The sequence below is a fragment of the Lampris incognitus genome, chromosome 3 (genome assembly GCF_029633865.1).
Source record: "Lampris incognitus isolate fLamInc1 chromosome 3, fLamInc1.hap2, whole genome shotgun sequence".
Classification (NCBI taxonomy): domain Eukaryota; kingdom Metazoa; phylum Chordata; class Actinopteri; order Lampriformes; family Lampridae; genus Lampris; species Lampris incognitus.
In genome coordinates this window covers 84595176-84619049 of record NC_079213.1, presented here as the reverse complement: position 1 = coordinate 84619049, position 23874 = coordinate 84595176, and the positions used below count along the sequence as shown (strand labels likewise).

General features: G+C 43.8%; 2 protein-coding genes across 4 annotated transcripts in view; one reads left to right on the top strand and one right to left on the bottom strand.

Annotated features, from left to right (window-relative positions):
* The first annotated feature begins 4960 nt into the window (after window positions 1-4960).
* On the top strand, window positions 4961-22301 carry ddx49 (DEAD (Asp-Glu-Ala-Asp) box polypeptide 49). Its single transcript, XM_056275774.1, has 13 exons — window positions 4961-5187; window positions 5362-5485; window positions 6733-6818; window positions 7599-7720; window positions 8564-8751; window positions 9219-9359; window positions 12378-12453; window positions 13004-13080; window positions 15073-15170; window positions 16043-16117; window positions 17039-17127; window positions 17948-18019; window positions 18974-22301. Exons 1-13 carry the CDS (start codon window positions 5073-5075, stop codon window positions 19124-19126), a joined length of 1416 nt encoding a protein of 471 aa, XP_056131749.1. The 5' UTR covers window positions 4961-5072; the 3' UTR covers window positions 19127-22301.
* The window catches only part of LOC130109057 (regulator of nonsense transcripts 1), a 46763-nt gene continuing 42085 nt past the window's right edge, over window positions 19197-23874 (bottom strand). For all 3 annotated transcript variants that reach the window (XM_056275770.1, XM_056275771.1, XM_056275773.1), the window contains 2 exons: window positions 22652-22774; window positions 19197-22365 (listed from right to left, as the gene is read on the bottom strand). In XM_056275770.1, coding sequence (XP_056131745.1) covers window positions 22655-22774 — 120 coding nt within the window. In that variant the 3' untranslated portion in view covers window positions 19197-22365; window positions 22652-22654. The remainder of the gene's footprint in view (window positions 22366-22651; window positions 22775-23874) is intronic.

Sequence of the window (23874 nt, the reverse complement as noted above, 5' to 3'; positions counted from 1 at the left end):
CTCGACGCGTCACCCACTGAGCTGGTGCTCGGTCAGCCACTCCGCGTCCCTGGGGAATTTTTGCCTGGGAGTTCCGCTCCTCGACCCCGTCCGGCCGTTTATCCTTTTTTGTCCGACAGCACTCGGGTTCCAGGCCCCGTTCACCACTGTTTTCCGCGGTCGTTCGTGCCTGCGGAGCTCATGTCGGCTCGTTTTGTTTTTGTACGGCATGATGCTCACCGCTCACCCCTCCAACCCTCATACGATGGCCCATTTCGGGTTCTTGAGACGGGTCCTAAGGGTTTTGTGCTAGATATGGGTGGGCGTAGGGAGCTTGTCCCGCTTGATAGGCTTAAACCGGCGCACAGGGTGGCAGGCGAAGTTGTGTTTCCGGCCCAGGTTCCCCGTCGGGGTCGTCCTCCTTCCAGGACCCCGGCAGTGTCTTCACGGGTTCAGCATTCTGCTTCTCAGCCGGCTTTGGACTGTGTTTCACCTGCTGTTTCGGCTGAGGGACGGCGCAGCCGTTATGGCAGGCTGCTTAAGCCTCCAGTGAGACACTAATTTTCTTTCCAGGAGTCCCTTCTGGGTGTTCGGGGGGGGGGGCCTGTGTGGCGGACACTAGGGGCTATGCCTCTCACCCAGCAGGACTGTGAGCTGGGGGCGTGGTTTATGTTCCGGGCTCGCCGGGGCAGGGTTGTTCCTGCTGCAGTTGGTTTTTGGAGTTGAGGAATAAACATCAAACTCGCCTTGGTCTCATGTGTTTTTCCTCATTCCTGCCACAGTATTGTTATAAATTACAATTTACTTGTTTGTTGGAAGTAGTATTTAGAAATGGTGCAAGTCTGTTTGGAATAAGAATCCATGGGTGCTCAGTTGTCTCTATCAGGCTGTTTATTTAGCAACATGGCTTTGGCCCAGACTTTTCAAAAACATATGCCAATTTGATGAGCCTAGCTAACAAAGAAATACATAGACCTACAATATTGGACTATATTTAGACCTTATTCAGGTTTACTAAGCTGTGACCTCAGAAAGTGTTGAATACGTGTGTGTGTGTGTGTGTGTGTTACATATATGTATTACACATTGTAACGAATTCGGGGGACAACGCAACCACAGGAACTGCCGCGGCCGGGAAGCGAACCCGTATCGCCCGCACCACAGGAGACATCGCTAACCGCTCGACTAAAGGGTCAGCCTCGCGAGCTGGCGGCCAGCGTGTCTACTTATCCATGCACGTTACAATAGTGTACAATAGTGAATTCGCTACATTGGTGTCAGAAGTGGGATGGAGCGACCGTAAGGCCATCGGAAGCGTAGGCGCCCTGAGGCGTGAAGGAGCTGATATGCTTAAGCGCGGGGACGCGCTTCCCGAAGGAGGGGGGGTAGTATTACGTGCATGGATAAGTAGACACGTTGGTCCTTGACTAACGGGTCGGACCCTTTAGTCGACTGGTTAACGTTGTCGCTTGCGGTACGGGAGAGACGGGTCCGCGTCCCGGCTGTGGCGACGGTATCTCGGACTGCCCCCCGAATTCGCTACACTATATATGTGAACCACGAGCCCAGCCACTGAGGATGCACAAGCCAGTGCATCCCTAGTGCCGGTCCCAAGCCCGGATAAATGGGGAGGGTTGCGTCAGGAAGGGCATCCGGCGTAAAATCTTTGCCAAATCAAATATGCGGATCATAAATAAGACTTACATACCGGATCGGTCGAGGCCCGGGTTACCAACGACCGCCACCGGTACTGTTAACCAGCAGGGTGTCGGTGGAAACTATGCTACTGTTGGGCGAAGGAGAAGGAGAGGGGGAAAGCATGTCCAGAGGCAGCTAGAGAGGAGGAAGGGTAGGCATGTGGAGGTGAGAGTTGGAACTTTGAATGCTGGCACTATGACTGGTAAAGGGAGAGAGCTGGCTGACATGATGGAAAGAAGAAAGGTAGGCATACTGTGTGTGCAAGAGACCAGGTGGAAGGGGAGTAAGGCCAGGAGTATCGGAGGTGGGTTCAAACTCTTCTACCATGGTGTGAATGGGAGGAGTAATGGGGTAGGGGTAATTCTGAAGGAAGAGTATGTCAAGAGCGTGCTGGAGGTGAAGAGAGTGTCAGACAGAGTGATGAGTATGAAGCTGGAAATTGAAGGTTTATTGCTGAATGTTATCAGCGCATATGCCCCACAAGTTGGGTGTGAGATGGATGAAAAAGAAGAATTCTGGAGTGAGTTGGACGACATGGTGGAGAGGGTACCCAACGAGGAGAGAGTGGTGATTGGAGCCGACTTAAATGGACATGTTGGTGAAGGGAACAGAGGTGATGAGGAGGTGATGGGAAGATATGGACTCAAGAAGAGAAATGTGGAAGGACAGATGGTGGTCGATTTTGCGAAAAGGATGGAAATGGCTGTGGTGAATACATATTTCAAGAAGAGGGAGGAACACAGGGTGACGTACAAGAGTGGAGGAAAGTGCACACAGGTGGACTATATCTTATGTAGAAGGCGCCATCTAAAAGGGATTGGAGACTGCAAGGTGGTGACAGGGGAGAACGTAGCTAGGCAGCATCGGATGGTGGTCTGTAGGATGACTTTGGAGACCAAGAAGAGGGAGCGAGTGAAGACACAGCCAAAGATCAAATGGTGGAAGTTGAAGAAGGAAGACTGTTGTGTGGAGTTCAGGCAGGAGTTAAGACAGGCACTGGGTGGTAGTGAAGAGTTGCCAGATGGCTGGACAACCACTGCAGAAATAGTGAGGGAGACAGCTAGGAAGGTACTTAGTGTGTCATCAGGACAGAGGAAGGAAGACAAGGAGACTTGGTGGTGGAATGAGGAAGTACAGCAAATTATACAGAGGAAAAGGTTGGCAAAGAAGAAGTGGGATAGTAAGAGAGATGAAGAAAGTAGACAGGAGTACAAGGAGATGCAGCGTAAAGCAAAGAGAGAGGTGGCAAAGGCAAAGGAAAAGGCATATGGTGAGTTGTATGACAGATTAGACACTAAGGAAGGAGAAAAGGACTTGTACCGATTGGCTAGACAGAGGGACCAAGCTGCAAAGGATGTGCAGCAAGTTAGGGCGATCAAGGATAGAGATGGAAATGTGCTGACAAGCGAGGAGAGTGTGCTAAGAAGGTGGAAGGAATACTTTGAGGGGCTGATGAATGAAGAAAATGAGAGAGAGAGAAGGTTGGATGATGTAGGGATAGTGAATCAGGAAATTCAGCGGATTAGCAAGGAGGAAGTGAGGGCAGCTATGAAGAGGATGAAGAGTGGAAAGGCAGTTGGTCCTGATAACATACCTGTGGAGGCATGGAGATGTTTAGGAGAGATGGCAGTGGAGTTTTTAACTAGATTGTTTAACACAATCCTGGAAAGTGAGAGGATGCCTGAGGAGTGGAGAAGAAGCATACTGGTACCGATTTTCAAGAACAAGGGCGATGTGCAGAACTGTAACAACTGCAGAGGTATAAAGTTGATCAGCCACAGCATGAAGATTTGGGAAAGAGTAATAGAAGCTAGGTTAAGAGGAGAGGTGACGATCAGCGAGCAGCAGTATGGTTTCATGCCACGAAAGAGCACTACAGATGTGATGTTTGCTTTGAGAATGTTGATTGAGAACTATAGAGAAGGCCAGAAAGAGTTGCATTGTGTCTTTGTAGATTTAGAGAAAGCTTATGACAGAGTGCCGAGAGAGGAGGTGTGGTATTGTATGAGGAAGTCAGGAGTTGCAGAGAAGTATGTAGGAGTGGTGCAGGATACGTATGAGGGAAGTGTGACAATGGTGAGGTGTACGGTTGGAATGACAGATGGGTTCAAGGTGGAGGTGGGATTACATCAAGGATCGGCTCTTAGCCCTTTCTTGTTTGCAATGGTGATGGACAGGTTGACGGACAAGATCAGGCAGGAGTCTCCATGGACGATGATGTTCGCGGATGACATTGTGATCTGTAGCGAGAGTAGGGTGCAGGTTGAGGAGAGCCTGGAGAGGTGGAGGTATGCACTGGAGAGAAGAGGAATGAAAGTCAGTAGGAGCAAGACGGAATACCTATGCGTGAATGAGAGAGAGGACAGTGGAATGGTCAGGATGCAAGGAGTGGAGGTGACAAAGGCATTTGAGTTTAAATACGTGGGGTCAACTGTCCAAAGTAACGGGGAGTGCAGTAGAGAGGTGAAAAAGAGAGTGCAGGCAGGGTGGAGTGGGTGGAGAAGAGTGTCAGGAGTGATTTGCGACAGAAGGGTACCAGCAAGAGTTAAAGGGAAAGTTTACAAGATGGTTGTGAGACCAGCTATGTTATGTGGTTTGGAGACAGTGACACTGACGAAAAGACATGAGGCGGAGCTGGAGGTGGCAGAGTTGAAGATGCTAAGATTTTCACTGGGAGTAACGAAGAAGGACAGGATTAGGAACGATTATATTAGAGGGACCGCTCAGGTTGGACGGTTTGGAGACAAAGCAAGAGAGGCAAGATTGAGATGGCTTGGACATGTGTGGAGGAGAGATGCTGAGTATATTGGGAGAAGGATGCTGAATATGGAGCTGCCAGGGAAGAGAAGAGGAAGGCCAAAGAGGAGGTTTATGGATGTGGTGAGGGAAGACATGCAGGTGGCTGGTGTGACAGAGGAAGACGCAGAAGACAGGAAGAAATAGAAACGGATGATCCGCTGTGGCGACCCCTAACGGGAGCAGCCGAAAGTAGTAGTAGATATATGTGAACCACGAAAATTGAAATACATCCATTACATTGAAATACATCCATACTAACCACGTTTTAAATACAATAACTTCTGCCTCAAGTCTTTCCAAACTGCACCAACAGGGCAAATTTCCCCCTCGTTTAATTAGATGCGAAGGGGGAAACTATGCACTGACTAATTAGCCTCCCTCAATCCACAAACGCCATACAGTCAACGGACCAATCACAGATGAGTTACAGGAAAGGGGGCGCGTCTTTACTTGAGCTACGTAATAAGACTGCGACTGAAAAAAACCTTGACACGAGGATGTACGTCGTTTATTTACCATAATGTGTTTTTGTGATTTCACCCAACAAACCATACGTAAAGGCACATTCAACACCTCAGAAAATAGACTACCGTAAAATGGCAGACTTCTCTTCGCTTGGGTTGTCAGAGTGGTTGATAAAACAATGCCGACAATTAGGAATCAGTAAACCGACCCCTGTCCAAGAAAACTGCCTGCCAGCCATTCTCGAAGGTAAGTGAACGCTGACTTGATAACATATGGGCGCAAATAAGAGCGCGCAATCTGTTCGCCTAAACAAATGCGGCTTTCGTTTGTATGGCTGCACCATTTGCTTGGTATTTAGTTAAACTTACTAAATCAGGTGTGAATAACTTGTTTTGTGTTACGATACGTTTCTCCATCGAGGTCGAGACTGTTTAGGTTGTGCCAAGACTGGCAGTGGGAAGACTGCTGCCTTCGTCCTGCCAGTGTTACAGAAACTGTCAGAGGACCCGTATGGCATCTTCTGCTTGGTGCTCAGTCCCACCAGGTTAGTAGCATTAACCTTCCTGGAGAACTAACACTACACTTAAATGTTTGTTACAAAAAGACGTAGGACATTCTGTCTTATCTACCTGTCCATTGTAGGAGAAAAATCTCTTTCCAAGACGCATCTCTTGCAGTTATGCACTTTTCCAGACCTATTTTATACATTACGTGTTATATCGTGGCAACAAGAGTAAGACCATACTTGAGCAATTTTGTTGAAAGTCAAGACCATCTCCAGGTTTCACAAGAAACCTTGTAAATATCTCAGTTCACTGTCTTCTGTCACCACCCAGAAAAAACACAAGCTCAAAATTACAGAGGAGATGGTCTTTCATAGTTGTCAAGTCAAATTTTATTTATATAACCCAATATCAAAAATTATAAATTTGCCTCAGGGGGCTTTACAGCAACACAACATCCTGCCATTAGACCCTTATCACTGTCATTAGTTGTGACAGTTTTGTCATTCTGGCTTTAGTAATTACACCAGCTTTCCATGACTAAGATGAAAGAGTCAGGGGAATGGTCAAGTGTCTCCAAACTTTGACAAAGTTGAAACTTAGTGTTTGGTAAGTGGGAAAGAAAGGTACAGAGCTTTGGAGAGATGAGCAATTTCCCAAAACCTAAATGGAATAGATTTGAGATGTGGATGTGATTCTAAAAGCACTTTTGACAGGGAAATGAGTACATGCAACCCCTGCACAAAATAAACTAGATTCAGGAGGTAAAACTGTTAAGAAATCAATTCTGATTTGTTTGTGTGTGTGTTGGGGGGGGGGGTTTCTTCAAACACTGGTTTGGAATCATCCCCCTGGGACATAAACATTTATATTTCAGGTGTCATGGACTCTGTCCGTAAGAGCGTAAAACACTTTATATTTACACATGATGCCACTTTTGTTTGGCAAAATCAAATGTTTGTGTCAGAATTGTTTTCTTTTCAAACACTGTAAGTCTTTCTTAAGCAAATGGTACTAACAGAGGAAGCCTTTTCACCTCAAGACACATCTTACCACAGGATGATAAAACATGAACTACATTTTGTATCCCAAGTTCTTCCAAACCAAAATGTGTGTCCCAGAAAGTTTAATAAGTTCATCTGGACATAAAGTGCATCAAGACACCTAAATGTGTGTGTTTTTGCTAAAGTAATGTGATTTTAGCTAAAATGAAAACCATAACAATGAGTAAACTTAAAGTATTCATTCTTTTACACTACAAATGTATTCCACTTGTGAACTTTTGCAGGGAGCTGGCATACCAGATTGCTGAGCAGTTCAGAGTCTTGGGCAAACCGCTGGGCCTGCGTGACTGCATCATCGTCGGTGGAATGGGTAAGACATCACCAGCAATGTTTCCTCTGTACTGGTATAGCAGTGGTAAATGGCTGTCACACTTACTGTATGACCCCCCCCCCCCCCGCCGCCGCACAGTCAAACCCATCATTGTCTAGGGTTGCATCCCGCATATTTTTGACTGATTTGAACCTTTGCACTGAGTGTTGCGATTGAACTACTATGCGTCCAGTAGAATTGGACTAATGCAGAATGAACAGTGCCTAGTTCAGAGAGCAGTTGGAAGGGTGGTGGTGGTGGTGGTGGTGGTGAGGGGGGGGGTGCTATACCAGCACCGCTATAACCAGGTTGTACCAGCACCGCTGTTTCAGTTTGCATCCAAGAGAACCAAAGTTCATTTGTCAGTGACTTAGAAAGAGAGAGTCTGCAGTGTGCTCTCTCTCGCTGTCTCTCTCTCTCTCATATACACACACACACACACACACACACACACACGCAGGTAATAATAGGAAGAGAAAGACAAAAAGATTTCTCTCTCAAATATATGGTGCTGTGCTTTTGTCCAAATAATAACTTGAGGTGTTGTTTTAACCATTTAATTTGTTATAAAGAAAAGAAGTTGCTTTACAGGGCAATAAGAATGCTTTCCCATTTTTGTCAAAAGAAATTGTTCAATAAAAAATGTTTATTTTGTACATTTTTCTTCCTTTCTGTGATATTTAATTTAAACATTTTTACCAGTATTATATCATGACGTTCAACATGTTGATATTGGGACAACCACCTCTTTGCGGGTATCTCCTCCTTTGTCATCTTCAGATATGGTGACCCAGGCCTTGGCACTGTCTAAGAAACCTCATGTGGTTGTAGCAACTCCAGGGCGGCTAGCCGATCACATCCGCAGCTCTAACACATTCAGCATGAGCAAGATCCAGTTCCTGGTGAGTGCAAGAAGGGGCAGGTATACACGTTATAAAACGCAATTTTTTTTCTTCCCTTTTTCTCCCCAATTGTACTTGGCCAATTACCCACTCTTCCAATCAGTCCCTGGTTGCTGCTCCACCCCCTAGTGGAGTAGTCTGCAGCCGGGGAGGGCTGCAGACTACCGCATGCCTCCTCCGATACATGTGGAGTCGCCAGCCACTTCTTTTCACCTGACAGTGAGGAGTTTCGCCAGGGGGACGTAGCACGTAGGAGGATCACGCTGTTCCCCCCAGTTACCCTCCTCCCCGAACAGGCCCCCCGACCGACCAGGGGAGGCGCTAGCAGCAACCAGGACACATACCCACATCCAGCTTCCCACCCGCAGACACAGCCAATTGTGTCTGTAGGGACGTCTGACCAAACCGGAGGTAACACGAGGATTTGAACTGACGATCCCCATGTTGGAAGGCAACAGAATAGACCGCCACGCCACCTGGATGCCCTCTAAAACGCAGTGTTTGTCATTGACCAATTTCATGTTTTTTTTTGTCTAGTTCAACTACAGTCTTGTATTGTTGGGCACTGAGAGCTGTTTAATACAACCAAAGTCTTCCACTCTTGGCTGCTAGAAGCTGCCCAATACTATCACAGTCTACCGTACTATTCTCCTCATGTGAGCAAAATGCAGTTCACAAGTCTTGCTTGATGTAAAGCCAGTTTTTAGAAGAGAGAAGATAATTTCTTCCTGGCTGGTGAGTATTTGGTCATAAGTGTGTTACTTAACACCCCCCCCCCCGCCACACACACACACACACTCACACTTTCGCTCAAAAGCCAAACAATATGTCTCTTTTTGTCAGATCCTGGATGAGGCTGACCGGCTGCTAGAGCAGGGTTCCACAGACTTCACCAAAGACCTGGAGGTGATCCTCGGTGTCTTACCGGCCAAACGCCAAACGCTGCTGTTCAGTGCCACCCTTACTGACACTCTGCAGCAGCTGAAGAGCATTGCCATGAACAAACCCTTCTTCTGGGAGAGCAAGTCGGAGTGAGTTTCTTGCAGGCCAAAGGCTGTATAGGAAGGGATTCTGACTTCATATCCCAACAGTTGGACCATCCCTACACATTTTACAGTACAATGCCCATAGGTGTTTCCTCAGAAAACATTGCCTGTAGAGAGGCCAAATGATGAGCATTATCTTACCCAGAGGCTACTGTAGTTGAATGAGAATTTCTGAGCTGTTGTCCTTTCAGAAGCATTCAGATTTCAAATCATCTTAGTAGAGGAGTCCTGCTTTTAGCTTTAAGCAGCTCTTCAAATTTGAAAAGTTGTTTAAATCAGACTGATGGTGTTCATTTTTATTAGATCATTTTATGTTGATGAGTGAATGGGCTGTAGTTGCTGTAGGGTTGATATTCGGTACCTGACCCTCTGACTTTAAAAAGGGGTAGGAGAAAAAATGGTGCGGTTTTTATTTATTCACTTAAAATTTGTCATTGTGTTATTATGGTCAGGACCCGTACTGTGGAGGAACTGGACCAGAGGTACATTCTCACTCCAGAGAAGGTGAAGGATGCCTACCTGGTCCACCTGATCCAGAAGTTCACCGATGAACACGACGACTGGTCCCTCATCATCTTCACCAACACCTGCAAGTAAGAAATCTTGAAGGGATTTAAAATGGAGGCATGGCAAAGTTTTTGCTTTTTATGGTTATGTCACATCAATAAAGTTGAGGCAGTACCTCATTTATGATATTTTGATTTTTTTTTCCTTTTTTGGTATTTTAAACTGGCTCATAATGACAACAGATAATCGGCTCATCCCAAGGTCAGAAAACTTTTCTTCAAGAAGCTAATAACTAACAAGTAGTAAGAATATATGAATAGCTCACTACCAATGACAAATTAAAACAAACTAGTAAAGTGCATTCAGTAGAGAGCAGATCCCCACCAGGCGCATCTCCCCTTCTCTGGTGCTTGGGCAAAAAACCAGCTGAAGAGTTAGCACTCAATTGTGGTATAAATCAGATTTTTAAAAGGTTTTGAATCACTGCAACAACAAGAGGTCCTTGATCATACAGTCATAACTGCACAAAAATTATTAGGCTGACAGGCCCAGTAGTATGCGAGATTAGCAGCGGACAGATACACGCACACACACAGAAAACCAGTGTTTTTTTTGTTTTTGGGTTTGTTTGTTTTTTGCCATTATAAGACTTCTGCATAGCGCCCAAGTTGATTGAATAGGAAATATGAGGGGGCGGGTGTTTTTAATATGCAGCACTCAAGCTAAAAATAATCTACTCAATAATAAAAACGTTTTGCCTGTCAATCTGCAGATGCACAGCCTCCTAGGCAGACCCTCGCATGAATGCGAGCAAGTCTTGCACTTTCTATAAAGAAAAGGTTTGCTATGCAACAATTTTGGTCTGACCCTATCCCTGGGAAAATAAAGACAGAGGTTATCAGTGATGGCTGGTGGTGATATTGGATGGGTGTGCAAACAAATGCATTATACCCATCAATAGTTCACGCTGCAGCAACAGCAGCATCATATCCGAAATACCAAGTTAGCAATGACACTATATACCTTGTTATAGCAAGTGCTTTACAGCAACACTATAGAGAAGTACCCACAAGAATGGCCTGATGCCAAAAATCTCAACTCACATAATTTCTCCCTCGGAAATACTAAGACAACTCTCTCTCTCTTTCTCTCTCTCTTTCTCTCTCGTTTCCTTTTCTTTCTTTTTTTTGATAAATGTTACAAATTCACAATTCCTTGTTGGTTCCAAGCATGTCTCCTCCAAAAAGCAAGCATGGGAAATAGAAAAGTGAATTCTTCGCTACACTTGCCATTAGCCAGTCCTTTTGTCGAAACCAAATAACATGCCTCGTTCATGCTAACGCCAGCGCTCACCTTCCCCTTCCACTCTTGCTCATGTAGTACCTCACTGTACGTACCGTTACTCTGTACGTCCACTGTCATTTGCCAAAAGTCAGCGGCCTGAGGACTGTAGGAATTTAGCCCAAATGATCGGCAAATCAAGCGGGCGTGCCACGACGCCCATCACTCACTTACTATGAAGATGAATGGACCTGATGCTACTGCATTTGGGCTGTAAGAAATAATCCCATTTTTATATATATATATATATATATCCAGTCAGTGTTCTTCTTGTGACTTTGGTACTGTTGCTATTCTAGGTTCCACCAAAATTTAAACCAATCTAAGGTATTTTAACAACAATTTTCTCTTCTTTATTGTAAAAGATAGGGAGGACTTATCCCTGGTAGTCCATTTATACCAGCCGTCCATGGAGGTTATTATTTTTGGTTTATCCAGTGTTCCTCCTGTTGTCCTGTGCTGAGATCAGCAGTGAATGATTTGCCTACTTGTGACTTACGATCGGCTTCTCGTTTACATCCAAGAATCATACCTGAATACATGTTTTGACACTGTTGCTGCCCGATCAACTGTAGATGTGAGTAACGCATGCGCACAGTGGATCCAAAGTGGGCAGTGACAGAAAGCAGCTCGACCAACACTGCTTTCCGTCACTGCATTCCCTGTGAATGGCGAGAGGGCGCAGCAATAGTGAGACCAAACGTTTTTTGAAGGTTTTGAATCACCGCAGGCATGAGAAGTTCTTCATCATACAGTCATAACGGCACAAAAAAATTTAGGCTGGTAGGTCCAATAGTTTGTGAGATTAGCCGTGGAGCGATATATATACACACACACGCACACACGCACGCACGACCAAACGCATAATCCCCTCCAGGCTACTGCCTGGCAGGGATGGAAAAAACAACAAAAAACAACAACTGAGGTTTAATCATACAACAATAACAAAAAAAATTAAACGGTCACATCAGTTGTCAGTTAAGCCTGAAGGTGATTGCGTCACCAGCCAGTATTCCTCTTGTATTGCTGGCTAAATTGAATAAATTACCTACGTCTATGGTGTCAAACTTTTGTTTTTGAGTAACATTTGACTCAATGTTTGGTGTTGCAGCTGAACTTGCTATATTAGCCCCAAAACCAGACATGGAGTAGGCTATTAGGACTATAGCTGTCGAGGCTAATTCTTGTCAAAATTGGTCAAATATCAAGTTTTATTTTCAATTATCTACAGCTTAACTTGACATCAAATTGTTGACAAGCCCCATAAGAACTGGCTTGGCTGTGATAGTGAGGTCTATAACACAGTCTGAACCTCTTCTTGACATTGTAGCAAATGGATGGATGGGCAGTGAATCCATATTAACTAAAGGGATGCTGTACTATAGCTGGCCTTGTTGAAAGGGGTTGGGAGAAAATTCTTAGAGGGATCAATGAAGCTTGCTTGTTTTATTTGTAGTTAAAGGTACAGCACTGGTCATCTACATCCTCACTCCATTGTTAGTATTATTGTATTGGTTTTCATTGGTTATCGTTGTCTTCCCCTTTATTTTTTTAATAATTTATTTTGTATTGTGTGTTGTTGTGCAGGGTTGGGTGGAAGTGTAGGTGGGGAAAAGAAAATATGAAAAATGGTGACCTGTAAGCCCGGCATTGTGTTTATATTTGGCTTGTGCTTTTCACCAATAAAAACTATTTAAAGTTACATCACTTAGAGTAATTACCACTTGGATTTGTTTTTGTAATGTTTCTTATTCTCTCTATAGGAGCTGCCAAATCCTAACCATGATGCTGCGAGAGCTCAACTTCCCAACCATCTCCTTGCATTCTATGATGAAACAGGTAACTGAGAAGAACAGCTGACTATACTACAGTTTACATATGTAACATGAAGGTCCTCTAGTGGTTGGATATGGTCTTACGATTTCAAGGTCCCCAGACTCCCCACAATTGACAGTAATTCCCCAAACCCTTATTATATGTTCACTGACTGTAAAAACCCCTCATTTTGGCTTTGAAAAAGTAATAAATGGCTTGGCATGTGAATGTGGTTACTTGTGGTTCTGAAAAATATGGTCACCTTGTTGGAGCAGCAATAATGTCTCTTCTTTTTTTGACAAAGAAAGCGTCCCCTTCCATGCTGTAGCCTGCCAATTACGTTATACTATGATATGGATTTTGGAGGGAGAAGCAGCAGTGATACTCTTTCACTTCGTTATCACGAGTCTGGAGTAACGGTGTTGTCCTCATACCCACTGGGAATCACTCCATTGGTCATGTTCATGTAGAAGACAAGGACAGGAGAAACACAGAGAGAACTATGGCTGTATGATGAGTGTGGGAAGGACCAGAGATTAAGTCAGGCATAAAGACTATTATCTTTTTTTCCCAGAAACAACGGTTTTCTAACCTGGCCATGTTCAAATCCAGTGTCTACAAGATCCTGATTGCAACAGATGTGGCTGCTAGGTAAGGTTTCCTGTAAATTACAAAATGTCACAAAAATAGACCATCGAGGAAGAAAAAAAAACTTGTTTTTTTTTTTAAGTTGTGTTCTCAGAGATATGATGTTTCAGGATTCTTTATAATTCCTTGTTTTGTGGACACAAATCATATTCATCCATATTACCTTCTGTTTAATTTGTATTGTGAGAATCCCCTCATCCTGAAATACAGCAAATTTCCAGCAATTTATGTCAGTCAGTCCAAGTAGTCAGCATGCACTGTAATGCTGACTACGGGGAGATTGCCCTTGGTTTGTTTGGATAAGCAGGAACTTTTGGTGCCACATATCTCATCAATCTCTTTTATCTGCATCCTTACCTCATGTGAGATATCTCTGAGAGGCGGGGGTGGGGGGGGGATGATCCGTGATGTTGTCCTTGTTTTCCTGGGTAGAAAAGATTGCTCTAGTTTTCCCATTTTTTTCCTGACCCTTTCCAAATACCAGCAGTGGGGTGTTGGAGGCCATAGGTTAGGTTGGCAGTAAGCATTTGGACCCCCACTCTATTTAAATGAACCCCGTCCATTCTGAAATGGTTTCATTGCTCCTAGAACAGGTTAAAGTTGTCAATGAAGTTCAGTTTTTGAGCAGTGCATGTGGAGGAAAAGCCAGGTTTTTAATGCCAGCCAGCAGCTGAAATGTTCAGTTCCTTTCCCTAAAGTGGGAGTTGGACCTGACACAAATATCGGAGCTGGGACTTGTAGAATGTCCATTAGGTGTACGAAGTCTGTTTTTAACAGCTCTGAGCCATATGCCATTCCAGGACGAGTATCATTTGTTCCAACATGCACAATAAGTGTATCTGTGCCCAGATGGTTGAATAAAACTTGTGGCAGTGTTTGGACCATGTCACTAACCGTAGTGTTGGGTAGATGGACAGTTTTCAAAACTTGGCTTTCAGCATCTTGTTATATGCTCACCTACCGGCAGAGCTGTCTTTGGTTTGATGTCTTGTCTAGCTTGGTTAACTTCCTTTTCAAATGTCCGGTGCATGTTCTGCTGTGATGCTGTCTTTTTAATATGACATTGGCTTTAGTGGTTATTGATCAGTTGTTTACCTCTGGGAGCCGCCGAGATTCGCTCCACAAGGGGCTTAGCTGTATCACAAGCCATGGCTGCATGGGTCTAGGTGTTAGCTTCTGAGCTAGCGGTGCTAATGCTAGCTGTGGTATTACCGTTGTGCTCACTGACAGGCAGCTCATCCAAAGATTGTTTCATTTCAAATCCATTGTGGTGGTGTGCAGAGCCAAAATTATGAAAATTGTTTCACGCGTCTGGGTAGTGTAGCTGTTTGAATCCCCATGTTACCTCCTCCCGTGCACTACGTCCCCCTGGCAAAACTCCTCACTGTCAGTGAAAAGAAGCGGCTGGTGACTCCACATGTATCAGAGGAGGCGTATGGTAGTCTGCAGCCCTCTCCAGATCGGCAGAGGGGGTGGAGCAGTGACCAGGATGGCTCGGAAAATAGGGCAATTGGACAAATACAATTAGGGAGAGAAGGGGGGTTGTTGTTTCACTGTCCAAATATATTCCGACCTAACTGCATCTTATAAATCCATTATAATTCTGTTATCCTCTTTCAATGTTGTATTCTGTAAATTGTGTTTTATTCTGTACACACAACATCCATTGCACGTCTGTCCGTCTTGGGAGAGAGATCCCTCCTGTTTTGCTCTGCGAGGTTTCTTATTTTTTTTCTCCCCATTAAAGGATTTTTTTTTAGGGAGTTGCTCGTTATCCAATACGAGAGTCTAAGGATAGGATGTATTGCTGTAAAGCCCCCTGAGGCAAATTTTTGATAGGGCTATAAAAAGAAAATTGACTTGACTATATATGCCCTGCAGACTGTACAAATCACCATAAATATAGATGCTAAGACTAAATTCCTCCAGGTAGGATTTGTTTCATATAAGGGTTATACTGATCAATTGTCTGGGTTTTTGCCTCCTGACCTACAGAGGTCTAGACATTCCCACTGTCCAGGTCGTCATCAATCACAACACACCCGGCCTGCCCAAGACCTACATCCACAGAGTGGGACGGACAGCCAGAGCAGGTACTGTCAGCTGGCTCAGTCTGTGGGCTGCATTTAGTATCAATGAGTTTCATTCCTATTTTACACTACTGATGTCACCTTTTGTTACTCTAAATAACTGGTATTACTACTGTTTGTAAATATGTATTTACACAGATTTATGTGTATACTGTTATATTGTCTTCAAAAGCATAGTTATTGTGTGGAATTGGAATATGAAGTCCCTGAATAGTCTACATAGGCCCTGTGATGGCCTGGCGGCCTGTCCAGGGTGTCTCCCCGCCTGCCGCCCAATGACTGCTGAGATAGGCTCCAGCATCCCCGCAACCCTGAGAGCAGGATAAGCAGTTTGGATAATGGATGGATGGATGGCGTTTCATTCCCAAAGTCTGATGTCAGTTGCTTTAAAACAAAGCTGATATTTTATTTTAAGTATTGCTGGCATCTAAGTGATGCATATTATGGTTTTCTGTCATAAGTGTGTTAATATAGGTTATGAGAAATTGACACATTTAAAATAGATGTGTTAAGACTGAATGGGCAATTTTACAATTTTTCTAAAGTAGATGTATGGTGTTCTGGGATGAAACCTCTTGTTTGTTTTTTTTGTTTTTGTTTTTTGTTTTTTTACATATGATCACCAGGCTTAGATTTGATGTACAGAAAATGTCACATAAAATTCTTAAAATTCCCAGGACAAGTCAGAAGATACTAAACAAGTGTACAAGATTTCAGTTGAGCTATATGACTGGTCACGGATCTCACTCTCTTACACACATGCCCTGCTGAGCATCATGTCCACCTTGGATATCACTGCAGTATTAAAATAATGCATTAGATGGGGTCAGGGTTTCCCTGTGTCACATGGATGATTAAACGTGTTTCCTCTGCAGGGAAGAATGGTGTTTCCATCACACTGGTGACACAGTATGACATCCACCTTGTTCATTCCATCGAAGAACAGATTCGTAAGTCTAGCGGACATTTGGTGAAGAAACTTATTGATGTTGTTCTGGCATTTTAAAGTTTTGAGTTGCTTATTAGGTTGCTTTTGTCTGTATTTTCTCCCCTCCCATGTTGGCTAGTTGTTTGCCTGCTCTGTTTGTGTGCATGATCCTCCCATGCACTATGTTCCCCTTGCAAAACTTCTCACTGTCAGGTGAAAAGAAGCGGCTGGTGACTCCACATGTATCGGAGGAGGCATGTGGTAGTCTGCAGCCCTCCCCGGATCGGCAGAGGGAGTGGAGCAGCGACTGGGACGGCTCAAGAGTGGGGTAATTGGCCGGATAAAATGGGGAGAAAAGGGGGGGGGGGATCAGTCAACTCAGTGGAGTGGACGGATTCAAAGGTGTGGACCCAGGCAAAGCCTACATTTCCCTCAGTCTTTCGTGCGACACTCATATCTCTTATGTGAATGCTGACTTTTCTCTCATTTTGGGCTGCGTGGGTCACATCTGGAAAATGAAATGGCCCTTAACCCTGTGCTACATCCAAAAGCCTATCACGTTTGTGGCAGAAATGTTAGAGCAGAAAGAAAGAAATTCTTGTCTGCAATTTGCATAAAGTTAACCACATCGGCATCTCTATTTGCTACTGCCAGAGTACTGCTCCTGGTCTCCAGCTCCCATTGAAAATGAAAGACTTCTGGCTGCTGTTGTTACTTATTATGACTCTTTCGGTATGAGCACACATGTTGCTTCTAAGCAAGAGTTGGGGATTGACAGATGGCATTATTATGATTATTAAGCAGCTAGCTCCCATATTTTGATATATAGTCATAAATACAAGTCCCCTGGATGTTGCTGTGATATTTTTGACTGTGCTCATTAAACGGTTGTGTTTATATTTTAAAAAAGTCAAATCAGTCACCTGTGTTGCTGTTTCTCCAGAGACCAAGATGAAGGAATATCCTGTGGTGGAGAAAGAAGTTCTGAAGATACTCACCCAGGTCAATGTGACCAGACGCGAGTGTGAAATAGTACGGATGCTTCTGTCTGTTCATTGATGTTCATTATCTGGCCCTCTGGAAAGTGGCTGGGCACATTTTGCTTAAAGGTTTGCTCAGCTAAAAAGTTTTTCCATGGTGCAAGACTTATCAAATCTGCAAAAAACCTTTTGAGGGGTGTCCGGGTGGCGTGGCGGTCTATTCTGTTGCCTACCAACATGGTGATCGGTGGTTCGAATTGCAGTGTTACCTCCAGCTTGGTTGGGCGTCCCTACAGACACATTGGCCCTGTCTGTGGGTGGGAAGCCAGATGTGGGTATGTGTCCTGGTCGCTACATTAGCGCTTCCTCTGGTCAGTCGGGGCGCCTACTAAGGAGGAAGGGGGAACTGGGGGGAATAGCGTGATCATCCCATGTGTTACGTCCCCCTGGCGAAACTTTTCACTGTCAGGTGAAAAGATGCGGCTGGTGACTCCGCGTGTATCAGAGGAGGCATGTGGTAGTCTGCAGCCCTCCCCAGATCAGCAGAGGGGGTGGAGCAGCGACCGGGAGACCCCGGAAGAGTGGGGTAATTGACCAAGTACAGTTGGGGAGAAAAGGGGGGGGGGGGGTCAATTTAAAAAAAAAAAACCTTTTGAACATGTCCATTGTTTGGAAAAACCCCTTTGTACTAAGCGATTTACTGCACAAATGGGACCTTTTATGTTACACCAACACTCAAGGAATTTGGTTGACAAAACTTTTTGCTGAGTAGGTCCCCTAGACTTTCAGTCAAATATCGACATCATGCATTGACTTTTGAATCCTTTCTAAATGGTTGTAGTGTTTTAAGAACAAACTGTCTCCTGTTGTAGAAACTGGAAGCAACAGACTTTGATGAGAAAAAGGAGATCAACAAAAGGAAACAGTTAATTTTGGAGGGGAAGGTAAGTGCTCATTTACTTAAAAGGAAACAAGACATTGATTTTTTTTTCTTCCTTACGATGCAATTAATAGCATTGAGTTGGTCTTTGATTAATTACCCAACACGGCAAAGTGCCTAAAGAGGCAGAGTGAAGCCTGCATACTCAAAATTGAAGACAAATACCACAAATTTAATCTATAGTAGGTCAACCCATGTTGGCTGTACCTCCTGGTGTGCTGCCTTCACCATTTTCCTTTGACCTACTGACCCAGCACTTCATTTTCGTGTTTTTAAATGACAAAAATCAAATGTCAAGCCAGCCCAAGCAACCATCAGAGACATGCATAGGGTTAATACTCCTGCGCCCCTGACCAACACAGTGGACTAGAGAACCAGAGTTGGTCTCCGGGCGCTGCACTGTGACTGCCCACTGCTCGTAGCATAGGATGGGTTAAATGCAGAGATAAATTTCATTGTATGTACAATGACAATAGTGTCCTCTTCTTCCCTCAGATCTTTGCTGTGGTCTTCAGCTGCTCTATCTAGTACAGACGGGGCAGCTCTTTATTCGTACACTAATATTCCAGTCTTAATCTGATCAAGGCAATCAGACTAGAAATATCATTCAAATGCATCCCAGATAAATTAGGTTTGAATCCCAGATGCACTGAAGGGTTGCGTGTACATGAGGCCATCGGTGATTCCGTCCAGGTGTTAAAATGCATCCTCGGTGAGATCTTAAATTTTTGGCCATTCATCTTGCTATTGACAAGTTTGAAGCCCACTATTTCCCAGCCTCGTGTCAAGCGAAGTAGTAAAGGGAAGCTGATTACTTAGCTCCTGAATGTAGTTAAAATCAGGTCAGTTTGATACGTGTCATCATGGTTCTATTAACCAAATTTAGTGTGCCAATAACTATACCCTTAACTAAGCCAGATAGTAAGGAAACTGACAAGTTATCTGCTGGTACTTCCAGGACCCAGAGCTGGAGGCCAAGAGGAAAGCAGAGCTGGAGAAGATCAGGGCTCAGAAGAAAAAGTTCAAAGAGAAGATCCAGCACAACATACAGCAGGAGAAGAAACGCAGGAAGAGACATATTCAAAAGAAGTCTGAGCAGGCAGTGAAATGACCCAGCCCAGGACTTTGTCATATAATACATGAGCAGATTTTGCTCGTGTGCAATATTATTGAACTTGTACTTATTTTAATTTCCTTTATTGATGGATTCAGTTGTACAATGAAATAACATGTTCGATGCAAATGTGGCTCAACATTTCATGTTTATTTACATCAATGAGATGTCCAGTCTGCTAATTTTTAACTGCCCATCAATTTTAGCAATTATGATTTGATGAACCCAGGGCAAATAAGGTTTAACATATTTATGGCGTTAATGATCACAGCAGAGGCTGCAAGTTGTCACTCTGGCTCAGAAGATAAAGCAGGCCAGAGGAGTATATGAAATAGCATTTTTTTAAAGCTAATATAAGTCCATTGGAACAGATTTATGTGAAACTAATTCATTGCACAGCTAATGAAACACAGATTGGTGAAGAATGCACAGCGTCCAAATTTTGCAAGACCCAGTTCAACCGTGAAAAAAAATGTACCTAACACGATTGTCACATGTTGAGTTGTCTGAAGTGAAGCAGGGGATGGACATGTGCTAGGAAAACTAGAGAAGCAGACAACAAACTGCAATGTAATACATTCTTGAATTGATAAAAAAAAAAAAAAAAAACAATCCCAAAAGACAGTCTCAGTCTCACGTCACAAAACTACAATCCCTCTGACAGTTTGATAGTGAAGAGACAAAAAGTAAATGGCTTACATCTTGCTCTCATTGAATTACTACAAAAACAGTTAAAAAGTAAAACTACAAAAAGTGGCTTTTCTTTTTAAACATCCATGTCTGCCACTATACGTGACACACAAGCAAATCATCAAAGAAAGCGAAATTAGGAGAAACTTTGGGCTGCGTTTCAATTACCTGGGTCACCTACTTCTCAAACAACTCAGAGGGATTCATATCCACAAAGAACATAAGTCTTCTATAAGGGAATCAATAACAGAGGGCCAAAGTCATGGAAAGTCACGCACTAAAGTCCACAACAGGAAAAGCGGCTCTGCAAGCCTGGGTTTGAAGTTTACTCCTCAGAGAAGGAAGGTGGCTTACATCATCTCTCTAACAGCTAATCTTAAGTATTGCCAGGCCTATCCTATATAAAACACATAAAATATGTTAAGTTTAGCGGTCTTTTTATAGCCCTCTGACGTCTGGGAGGTTTGTATGTGCTGGTATATGTTAGTCTCACCTACATTCATGCTTGTGCTGCATCCCATCTATCTGAAGGTTGTTTGAGGCACTGATTTTAATAATCATTTATCCTTAGTTTCAGATGAATTCCTGACCATCACCCTAATAGTACTGATGGCATTTTCACTGTGTGTAACTGTATATACAGTATAGATAGCAAACATTTTAAAAGCAAATGTATGTAAAATACAATAGTCAAATATCAGGAATAATCCAGAGGACTCCAAAATGTTCCTCTCCGAGTCAGGCAGTTTTTAGGTCAAACGCAGTATTTGAACATTGCTGCATTTTTTCAAGGTTCTTAATCATTTAACAATTCCCAGTTTCAGACTTTTCCCCCAGACCTTAATTTGACTAGATTTATCATTTTTGTTGGCCTTCAAAATGATGTATGATTGTCACCAGGTCATGTCAAGCTCTAGCTGAACAAGAGCGACAGCAATACAAAACTGCAGTGTGTTAAATGACACTTTGTTGTAACCACAGGAAATGTGTAGTGCACAAGAACCAGGACAGCAGTCCTCTTTTGTAAAATTTCAGACAGATCTGGAAATAAATCAAAACTGGACGCTGATTCCCCCCCCCCCCCCCGACTTTTTCAGAGCTGCATGGTGGGCCCCAATATTCCTCTTTCCTTAGCCACCTTCCTTTTCTCTGAGCCTGAGGTGGGGGCTGGCTGTGCCAACCTCTTGCTAATGACACCAAGATGTGCATAGGACACCTATTGATCTCCTCAGTGTTTTTGCTTTCCTTCAGTTTAAAACGGATTTGTTATGTGGACAAGTTCCAGAATCCAAATGGGAAATAAGCTAAGCAAAGCCTTCCTCTTAAACAGTCGCCAATCTAAACCCACAACGCATTTAAAGACATCCGAGAATCCTTTGGCCAGTAAGTACAGCAGGCCATAGCTCATCACTTCCATCTTTAAAAATAAAGCCTTTGCAGAAACTTAAAGACATTGAGTCAAATATTCAATGCTGGTCATGTTTGATCGTTTATATGTTTTTTTTTGTTTGTTTTTTTTTGCTTTTTGTGCTCCGCGATAACGTACTTCAGAGGAAAATCGTCTTGTGATGATCGCGGGATCCATCCTGTCATGATCCGCGTGTCACACCTTGAGAAACGTTCCATCTGAAATCCCCGTGCCACTCCACCATTGACGTGTGGTCAAAACCATCCCGTTTCCTGTTAAAGACCTGTTGAATGAGCCAGCGGTTCCCAAGGAAAGTCAAAGGCATTTCAATCAAAGCTCTTTAAAATCAGACATAAGTGCAGAAACCGGTTTTTATTTCCTCCAACTTTTGAGAGTTGAACTTCTGACAAGAGGGTGTGTCTGCTGCTGGGGTCTTAAGCGGCCAGGACCTCATGGCCTCCGCCCCTCTCCCACGTTGAACCGAATCTAAACGAGTCCAAGGCATCAAATGGGTTGACGAATCAATCCACTTTAAGGGTGAGGTTTTTGGATTTTGTTTTGTTTGTTTTTTTGGGTATCGTATGTTCAATGGCTTTCCATTTTCACTCCCACAACAGGCTTACAGAATTAGCTCAACAAAATTCAGGTATGAGCGCTTGCTCCTCCATTCCCTGTCCAGAGAAACTATATCCCCAGAGGCTAGGGGGGGAGGTTGGGGAGCAGAGGTGGAGGTGTGGAGAGGGGCTGGTGGTGTCATTTTGTTGGGCCTCGTTTGGTTTCCCAACGGGAGACAGCTGAGGTCTCCCGTCTTGATTTCCCCTGGCAGCTCGACCACACGCCACCGTTTTCTTGCCTTCCTTTGTCACCTTATCCCCACCGACGGGCAGTGGTCCCCTCTTGCTTGCTCGCTCGGTCTCTCACTCCATCTCTCGCTGTCTCCCTGCCCGTCTGTTCGTACTCTCGTCGCCTTTTTTCTCGCTCGTGATTGGTTTGGTTTCGCTCTCCCGTCGCTTTCACAGGGTGGTGCTTCGGTTGTAGCAGAGGAAAACAGGTATCCATTTTATGTTTTTATCATTACCCAGATTAAAATACTGATGAACTAAGCTCAGCTCAAGCCTAGCTCCCTTCTTCCAGCAACCTGTAAGAGAGTACAACATTGAGATTTGTTACCCCCTTAGCATATGTGCCAAAACAGAACTCTGATGATAAATAAGACTTTTTTGAGGCAAGTGAGACTGAAATTTGCCAATTGTGTGTGGTTAAAAAGAGATTTTTTTCTGTTTGTTTGCCTTGTATGCTCTGTTGCTGTTGTTTTTCATGTAATATTTCTGATTTTACTTGTTAAAGAAGAAAAGCCAATGACATAGTTTTTTTTTTTTTTTAAATAGATTTTTGGCTCAAGCAACCTTAATCCCAGTACTTACGGTCTAGTACTGTGACAGACCAGTCACCCCTCCATGTTGGTACGCACGTTCACCCTGGTAAGTTGAGTCCTGAGACAGAGCCACGTCCATCTGGGACTTGAACTCATCGCCCAGGTAACTATCCTGAATGACAGAAAGACAGAAACCTCATAAGTACTGTAGGTGATTCTGCATTTGACTTTTGCCTTTATGCAGAATCTGATTGATATTTAATGTGATGTATAATGGTAGTGGTGATTGGGGCTAGAAAACAGCACTCGGGTAAACAAAAACAAGTTTTCCTTAATTCAATGTCAAATGATATTTAAATGATAAACTTAGTAAATGTGTTGTCAATTTTATCAGAACTGTTTTTTTTTCTTTAAAATGTACCACTTGGGTTGCACAGCAAACTAATATTCTAATATCCCAACACCACCGTTAAACCGTTCCAGAGTGGCCTCAGGTTCAGCCAGGTGTAAAAGGTAAGCACGATTGACCTTTCACAAAGTCCCGCCCCCCCCTTACCTTTCACAAAGTCCCGCCCCCCCCTTAGTTACTGTTGCTATGACCATCAAGCTTTTCAGAACCATCCAGGAAGTAGCTGGAAAACCCCAAAAGGAATAAAGGAGTGCATTCCCTGAGAAAATAAGTGATGTATGTTGGGGTAATTCATCCTTAATATCATCCCGTGAAAGGCAGAAGGGGTAACAGTATGCAGGAGGGATACATTCAGAATATTTAAAGTAAAACTGACTTGCGTGGACTCCGGACTGCCGGGTGCGACTGTAATTGAGGGTAAAGCTTACTGGTCGCAATCAAAGAATGAGAAACCCCATCAACTAATTCTGAAACACATTGTGGACCAATTGTGCTCTTGTGCTGTAGGGTAAGTTAAATATTTCAGCTATTATTGGTATATTTTTAATAATCCATAGTCAACATCACCATATTATAGTGCTGATTTTGGCCACGGTTCCCCATGGCGTTCTTTTATCCAGGCTTTTTCGGGGATTCTGTATGGGCTCCTGGGGGTCGTAGGGCAGCCAGGGACATCACATCTGGGGGAATCACCCCATGATTTTTTTATTTTTTTTTATTTTAATCTTCGGACCAGAACCGGTATTTTCAATAAAATAAGGCAAACGAGATGCCTCCGCGGGCAGGATGACTTTTCCGAACGGCCGGTCCCCACCTGGAGCTCACAGGGAGAAACGTTTAAAATAGGCCGAATATGGGGAGGT

Excerpts from the sequence above, each read along its gene's own strand:
- ddx49 (XM_056275774.1), top strand. The coding sequence starts at position 5,073 with ATGGCAGACTTCTCTTCGCTTGGGTTGTCAGAGTGGTTGATAAAACAA. Across the intron at positions 5,486-6,732 it reads TTGGTGCTCAGTCCCACCAG|GGAGCTGGCATACCAGATTG; the intron begins GTTAGTAGCATT and ends GAACTTTTGCAG. Across the intron at positions 17,128-17,947 it reads CCAGACGCGAGTGTGAAATA|AAACTGGAAGCAACAGACTT; the intron begins GTACGGATGCTT and ends CTCCTGTTGTAG.